The sequence below is a fragment of the Micropterus dolomieu genome, linkage group LG17 (assembly GCF_021292245.1).
Source record: "Micropterus dolomieu isolate WLL.071019.BEF.003 ecotype Adirondacks linkage group LG17, ASM2129224v1, whole genome shotgun sequence".
Classification (NCBI taxonomy): domain Eukaryota; kingdom Metazoa; phylum Chordata; class Actinopteri; order Centrarchiformes; family Centrarchidae; genus Micropterus; species Micropterus dolomieu.
The window spans coordinates 2,119,547-2,128,100 of NC_060166.1; the positions used below are offsets into that span (position 1 = coordinate 2,119,547).

Below are 8,554 nucleotides of genomic sequence, written 5' to 3' on the forward strand. Positions count from 1 at the left end.
GTATTGAAATTGAACATTTAATAGTGTTCCCACAGAATCCCTCTTTATCTGACCACTATTTGATAACTTTTGAGTTTGTATTGCTGAACTACACGCCATTGGGCAAAAATTTCTATACAAGATGTCTGTCTGATAGTGGCCAAGTAACGGACAGCATGTCAAACAATTACATGAGCTACACTGATGGTTTAACTGACCTTTCAAAAAGCACTACTGTACATATTTAGCAGTTCAGATGATCCACAACCCTGTGTGCTCCTCACCTCATCAAAAATCTCCAGGTAGAAGGAGTCGACCCCAGGAGGCACCGTGCACTGGATCACCTTGTTCCAGCGCGGGTTCTTTGCTCCGTTGTGAGCAGTCGGTGTCTCGTAGACTGCATAGCCCAGTCGGATCCTACAATATGGATCCATCCGGGTCATACCGTAGTTTTTAGCCAGCTTGGCCTATACAGCAATACAAACAAGGTAGCTCTGTTAGGTTATAGAATCACGTTGGCTGCAGTCAGTTCACCTGGCCCATGAATTGTGAAATGTACTTAGGGATGATGGTACACTGTATGATGACTTCAAATGTGCAATGAAGAGTCTATACATTAGTTAACATGGCCTGTACCATAGCCACTGAAAATTCTTAATTCTGATTGGCTGAAAGATGTTGATTAACTTCAGTAACCAGACAGTTTAACCAGCTCCTCTGATGTAGGTATTTGTCTGCCGTTTTAAAGGTTCAGTGTATAATATTTCTTAGGATTTATTTACAGAAATGCAAGATCCATAACTATGGTTTCAGTAGTGTATACAGACCTTACCATAATGAACCCTTGTGTTTTTATTAACTTCGAATGAGCCATTTATATCTACATAACCGCTGGTCCCCCTTACATGGACGTTGCCATTGTTGCACCACCATGAAGAAGAGGAAATAATAATAATAATCTGATTGTCTCTGAGTAGTCATCTGGTTTATTAGAAGTAAAAACACAAGCGAAATTTGGACAAAAAAAGAGGACTACACGTATTATTTAGCACGAGCCGACAATGTGTGGATCTTCGTCGTCAGAGAAGCGAAAACATGATGAAGCCAGACGAGTCGGGACAGGTACAGACAGATGACGGCAGAAACAATGTATATAAACTCTCATTATGGATTTTCCCAGATAGAAGGCTCTGATATGGGACAAAGCACTGCTGAAGTTGTCGGTTTTCTGCCGGACTGTCAATTAAGTTAGTCCACCTTAAGCGATACAAATGCAAACTGTTGTTTGATAGCGTTAGCCAGAAGCTGGCTATGATTACAGATAGAAGTGACGTGTTTCCCTGTCAGTGTTGTTAAATATATAGTTGGATTGTAATTTCATTAACATTATTCTTCAGTGTGTGTTTTGGCCTTGCTATGTCGACAGAAATGTGCCCCTTAAGCTGGTGAGGCAATAAAACGGTAACTTACAGCATTGAAGCTCAGATCAACCAGCTTCACATTTTACTGCCCTGGTAGAACAAATCTGTAGTTGGATTGTAATGTCATGTAATGTTAGTTATTCTCCAGCACTTTGCCTGGACCTAAAAGTGTCAAATGTTGTCTTACATTCATGAGACAATCAGCTGATTAATTGGCATTAAAACAGTACAGCATGGAAAATCCTATCAGCCAGCTAAACTTTTACTGCCCTGGTAGAAAAGATATTTAGTTGAATTGTAATTTTTAACATTATTCTCCAACACTGTGTCTTGGTTTTGCTACCTGGACAGAAATGTGTTACGTTCCTCAGACAATCAGCTGATAAATTGGCAATAAAACAGTACAGCATGGAAGTTCAGATGGTTGGAAAGCACTTTACTGCTAACAGCGATACGATAACAAGACTGTGTGGAGAGGAGCCTTGATCCTCACCTGACAATGCCTTTATAAACTTCATGCATTATGTGGTTTATAATGGACTGTGGTGCAGAAACAGTGAGGCTTCCATTTTCCTGTTATCTGTCAGTGGTCATACTTGATGCATGATTACAGTACAGTAAAATAATGGATTACAAGAGTATGAGAGATCATGTATCACTTCATTTATTGATGTTGCAATGGGGTGAAAAATGGAGAAAGGCACTGCAGTGAATGTGGTCCGAGGGAAAGGCCAGACAGGTAGAGAGAGCAGGAGGTCCAGACAGTTGCAGGGGTATTGTTCAGAGAATCAAAGCAGTATCCCAGTTAGATAATCCAGGAAGGAGAAATCCACATATAAATAATAAATGCCGTTTGCAATGCACTATATAAATGCTTTGCTTTACTTCAGTGTAAATATTTAAAACACTAAAAATTTAGAGAAAAACCTATTAGTAAAAACAGAAAACACTTAACACTGACATGCTGCCATCTTAATGTTACTATTATGTACATGTCGGAGGTGGATATGATATACAGGTACACATACACATGCACATACAAGCATACATGTACACAGTGTGATGAGTGCAAATAATGCTGGAATAAATAAGTATTATGTGCAGGTGTTATGTACATGAGGTAGGTGGAGGTAGGAGGTACAATAGAAAACATTCAGATCGTCAGCCAGTCGTTGAGTACCAGCAGTGTTGGGGGATGTAGTTAATAGTGTCTGCAGGCCTCTCCACACTGACACAGGGTCGCTTTTCAGCGTAGCTCCTCTTTGCTGTTTTGACTTCTTTAGTCAGTGCGTTCCTGGCCTGGTTATACAGGACTCTGTTCCCACTTCTGAAGGCCTCCTCTTCAAAGCTGCCTGAGTTTCGCTGAGAACCAGGGTTTTTGGTTGTTGTATGTGCGGAAGGTTTTGGTCGGCACACACGTCTTCACAAAAACTGATGTAAGATGTCACAGTGTCAGTTAGTTCATCCAGGTCAGTGGCTGCAGCCTCAAAAACAGTCCAGTCAGATCAGGCCTGTTAAGTCCAGCTTAGACTCGCTGGTCCGTCTCTAAGTGAGGTCTGCATGATTTGTAACTGTAACATCTGTACATGGGGCCGTTGAGTGCTGATTGAGATTTTTTGCAATTTGTTGCAATTCGCAACCTTCACCCCTAGATGTCACTGAAACTTACACACTTAACCTTTAAAAAGAAACGCTCCAGGATTAAACTCTACAATGGCGCTGGTGTTTCTTGTGTAACCACTACAACAAAAGAACATAAATACCTTTTCAATGAAAACCCAATTTCATAGCAAACGTATTTGATATTCGCAATATGGACGTCCAACTCAACTAACTGCAGGAGGAGGAAAGTGAGGACTTTTGACAGAACCTACAGAGGCACGGGAACAAGCTGAGAAATGGGTCTATTTCATTCCATTCATCCCTACTACATCAACTACTAAAAGGCAGGCTGGAGTAAAAAACAAACACACACAGTCATGTCATAACACACACACACACACACACACACACACACACACACACGCAAACACATAATGAGTATTTAGTAGTAAATAGGGTATGCAGACAGGTATAAAACATCTTGAATGTTCTCCTCTTGTTACCCTGTAGTAGTTACACAGTAATATTAAGAGTGTAGCCACTGTTACCCATACGAGCTATGTGCTGTCCGCCATGCTTACACTGTACACAAAAACAACAAGGCATGTGGGGTGGAATATAAAAGGGCTTTATTCTATTGTTTATATTAACTGTTTATAACTTTATTTCTTAATGACTAGTATTTATTCCTGTGCTCTATTTTGGGAATAGTTTCTTTGCAAATAACGCCTGATGAAGCAATAATTCTCGCTAAAACCGTAAAATGTATCGTGTGGCTCCAAAATCGGGTCAGAAAATGTACAGTGTAAACCCAGCTTAACATCAATACTTCGACCACAACTTCCAACGCATCCGAGTGGACAGTCGCTCACCCGAGGCACACACCCAGCCAGCAAATCAGCCTTTTCCAGTTCTGGCATTAAAGCAAACTTTAACTGTTCACAGACTATTTTTCTCCAGTCCAACTGTTCCAGAGTAAGTAATCAAGATTTCATTAGGAGTCATTGAAAGTTGCGCTTTGCTGATCCGCTCAGATTCAGGCAGTCAAATTCAAGCGAAGCTATCACCACTTGCATTCACCGACAACGGCATTCAGCCAACACTCTGACCGTCCCTCCGCTCCAAAAATTTCTGAGTGGACAGTCATCCACCTCAACCAGCGGAACACCCATTTTCACCACTCCGACAAACAGCAAAACCTTTCCATGTTTCATGGTCTCCCTACAATCACAACCCTCCCTCACTGAGCTTTTCTCTTAAAGCCCCCCTCCAGTGTATTTTGACATTTCTATGAAATTTCATATTTTACTGAGTCACTTCCTTACAATGTTGTTTACCCACTTAGTTTGGCTAATATTTTTTGACAAATAGCTTAATTTTGTGTTCAAAGTTGCTAAAGTTGCTTAGTTGTTAAAACGGGGTGGTGACATATGACTATAGTAATTCCATAAGTCATACGTCATACTCCAAGCTTGCGCAGGCGCACTGTCATGCCTTGTTAAAGAAACTGTCACGCCGTCACGGCTCGTTTAGTCAGTGAGCTAGCTAACCAATTTATCATGTCATTCACTTAGAACTTACAGTAGGTAATGTCTCTGTGTCTGATTGTTGGTTTGTCTAGTTTAGTTAGGTAAGTTAACCAAGTTGTAGGCAGCCAGGTATAGTTAGCTAGCAAACAGAAGGTCTTCATTTTATTTTTAGTTTCGTCCTCTTGGTTTAGTGTGCTGTTCATTTTCTTTTTTTTATATTATCTTTTATTGAAAAAGCATGTTGAATTTCACAATTGTTCGACATATGGAGTACATTACGTTGCTTACCATTTTTAACTTTCTATTACATTAACATCGGAACTCAGGTGTGGGTGGGGGGGAAACCAAATTACTTCCATAATATCTATGTTATTCATTTTACCTTTCGAATCTGTGCACATTTAGTAAGAAGCAGCAGTGTTTACAAAAAAAAAAATCAGATCTAACAGGCTTAACATATTCCGTCCACTTGGACCATATCCTATAGAAAGTGTCCCTCTGCACTTTGAGTGAAAAAAACAGTTTCTCCATTGTGTAGATCTCTTGCACAATGTTTATCCAGTCCTCAGTTGTTGGTTCTGGTTTGAGCCATCTCCTCGTTAGAGCCTTTTTACTTGCTGCCAATAGGATGTATAGAAGTTTCTTGTCCTTCCAGCCCAGTTTATCCGTTGATACATTACTTAGGTATAGGGTTTCAAAGGTAAATGGAAAAACAAGTGCAAAAACATTCTGTATATGCTCATGAATTCTAGACCAATACTGAGAAATAACTTGGCAGTCCCAAAATATGTGGAAATGGTTGGCACCAACCCCCCCACATCTCCAGCAAGTATCTCCAATGCCCCGATACCTTTTCTGAACAGGGGTGATAAAAAATCTCATTACACTTTTCCAACAAAATTCACGCCATACATTAGAACCAGTTGTAACCCATTGTATCTCGCATATGTGTTCCCAACATTCTTTTGTGATTTTCACATTACCTTCTTTTTCCCATTTCGCCTTGACATAGTGTGTGCTGTCTTTTTTACGCCGCAGGATGCTGTTGTATAACCTGGATATAATTTTGTTTTGTGCCCCTAATTTTGTAGTTAATGATATAAATGTTTCCACGAATCCTAGGTTGTTTAAATTCACTTTCAGGTCCTGGTTAAAATAGTGTCTGATCTGAAGATACCTGAAGAAGTCAGCAGAGCCTAATCCATGTTTTCTTTGCAAGGATTCAAAAGATTGGAGTGCCTCCTTGTGGACAAATGAATAATGATCCGTCAATCCTTTTAAAATCCAATTTTTAAATCTATCGTCATGCTGATTCGGGGTAAAATCCGAATCGTACGCACACCATTTTAGGATCTTTGAAGTGTCTTCCAAACCACAAATCTTAAATGCTTCATTCCAAGCAGCTATCATTACATGTGAAATGGGTTCGTCTGTTAAAAGAATCTTATTCTGCAATTTGATGTCAGCTAATAAAGTTTTAACTGGTATTGCTTCAACAGTTGTCCCCTCCACATCTTTCCATCCTGCAGTGTAATATGAAGAACACAAACATATTAATGTTCTTAACTGTGCAGCACAATTGTATTCTTGTAAACAAGGAAGACCACGACCTCCTTTATCTTTCTTCAATTGTAAGGTTTTATACTTAATTCTGGATTTCTTCCCTTTCCAAATATATTTCGACAGCATTCTATCCCACTCTACAAATTGTTTTTGAGGTATGAATATTGGTAAGCACTGGAATAAGTAGAGCATTCGGGGGAGAATATTTAATCTTATTGAATCAATCCTAGAACGTAAATCCAAAAAAGGTATGGTATTCCATCTTTGTATATCCAATTTTATTGCTAAATTCAAAGGGCCATAATTAGCTTCAAACATTTTAGCGAAGTCTCGGTGTAATACCACCCCCATTTCCATTTATAACTATCCTTGATTTCTTCTGGTGGGTCATAGTTCAGAGTTAATACCTGTGTTTTATTTACATTAACCTTGTACCCTGAAAAAGAGCCATATTCTAGTAGTAGTTCAATGATTTTAGGAACAACCTGTGTGGGGTAAGATATAGTCAGTAGTAAATCATCAGCAAAAAGTGCCAATTTTTTTCCCCACCTACTGTTCTTACTCCAGTTATATCCTTTCTCTGCCTGATCCACTGGCTTAGAGGTTCGATAAACAAGGCGAAGAGGAGAGGCGAGATGCAACACCCTTGTCGAGTCCCGCGTTCCAACCTGAATGATTCAGTGAGGTCTCCGTTAATTTTGATTCTAGCAGTTGGGTTATTGTATAACCCTGAAATAACATCAATTCCAGATTTATCAAAACCAAATTTTTCAAGAACCTTATATAAAAAGGACCACCTCACCGAATCAAATGCCTTTTCGGCGTCTAAATTCAATACTAAGGTCTCTAATTTTCGCTTATCAACCTGCCTCATTATGTGTAAAACCTTCCTAATGTTGTCTTGAGTCTGTCTTTGTTTGATGAAACCCGTCTGATCTTTATGTATTAACCCTGGTAAAATTGTTTCTAATCTTCTTGACATGATAGAGGTGAACAACTTATAGTCTATATTCAGAACACTAATAGGACGATAGTTACTACATTGCAATCCATCCTTTCCTTCCTTTGGGATGATAGAAATTAGTGCTTCATTCTATGAGGGTGGGACTATCTTATTGTCCATCACCCAATTAAATGTTTTCAGCAACGTTGGGCCCAAAAAATCTTGCATTATTTTGTACCATTCCAGACCAAATCCATCTGCCCCTGCCATCTTCCCTCCTTTCAAAGATGGATGGATAGAAATTAGATTTGACTCAGGGCCCCTCAACTACTTAAAATTCCCTGACTCCTTGTTGTTGTTAATTCAAGGATCTGTTTATACAAGGACCATTTGCTTCCTGGGGGAATATACATGTTTAAGAGACTCAGAGTAATACCATCAATCTTACCAGTTACCATTATATATCTACCCTCCTTATCTTTATACTCTGATATATGTTCATAATTTAGAGCGCCGTGCACTAAGATCGCTACACCTCTTCGCCTCCCCGAACTGTGAGAAAAATAAAAGACATGTTTAAAACCAAGCTTGTTCAGTTTTTCATGTTCGCTATCCGACAGATGTGTTTCCTGCATAAAAACAACCTGAGCTTTATCTCTTTTAAGGTTAGATAGGGCTTTCCACCTTTTTACCGGATTGTGTAAGCCATTAATATTGATTGATACCATTTTCACTGATCTGCTACTCATCTAAATTATAGAATGAATACACCCATTCTAATAGGCTCCCCACACACCCTTGTAAACACTGAACATGGAACACATGAACAAATAACATCAAAAAAAGACAAAAATCAAACTGAAGTAGTTCTAACTTCCAAGTTAGGGGCCCTCGGGGTGGACCCTGCTTCGCCTTCAAGGGCAACTTCTTCATCAGTCGGTGGAGGAGGCCCTTAAAAGCTAAGGCCTCACTGAGAAGAACACCCTCCAAAAACCTTACTTATCTGCTTATTGCACACTATTAAACTGAATAACAGTTTTTTTAAGTTGTAAGAAAAAAGAAACAGCAAAGTGGGTAAACCTCAATTTCCCGAAGGCGTAGGTGAGGTCCTCCTGAAGGCTCTGAGTTTTTCTTTGTAACCGGGGTCCCGCCTCTTGTTCGCTGCGCTGCTCCCCGCTCCTCTGCCAACTCTGCTCCAGGTCAGCTGCTTCAGTTGCTCCAACGCTGTTTCTGGTGATGTGATGACCTTCACCGCATAGCCTATACTGGACATATCTGCAGTAGCTTCCACAACTGTGTTGTAGATTTTGGTTTCTTCCGTGTATTTCACCTTTGGCCTAGCTGGAAAGAGAGTCTGAAAGGGGATCTGCTGCTCTTTCAGAATCTTGCGCACCTCTGCGTATTCTCTTCGTTTCTTTAGGATGAGAGGAGGGTAATCATGGTCTAAACTTACTTGTTTGCCATTCCAGGCAAATCCTTTTTTCTTCCACGCCTTACGGAGCACAAGTTCTTTGGTC

At 39.9% G+C, this 8,554-nt stretch overlaps 1 protein-coding gene across 1 annotated transcript in view; it reads right to left on the reverse strand.

Annotated features, from left to right (window-relative positions):
- Nucleotides 1–8,554, reverse strand: part of LOC123985732 (toll interacting protein) — a 44,980-nt gene that overhangs the window by 7,028 nt on the left and 29,398 nt on the right. The window contains exon 3 of the mRNA XM_046073560.1: nucleotides 264–446. Within this exon, the coding sequence (XP_045929516.1) occupies nucleotides 264–446 (183 nt within the window). The remainder of the gene's footprint in view (nucleotides 1–263; nucleotides 447–8,554) is intronic.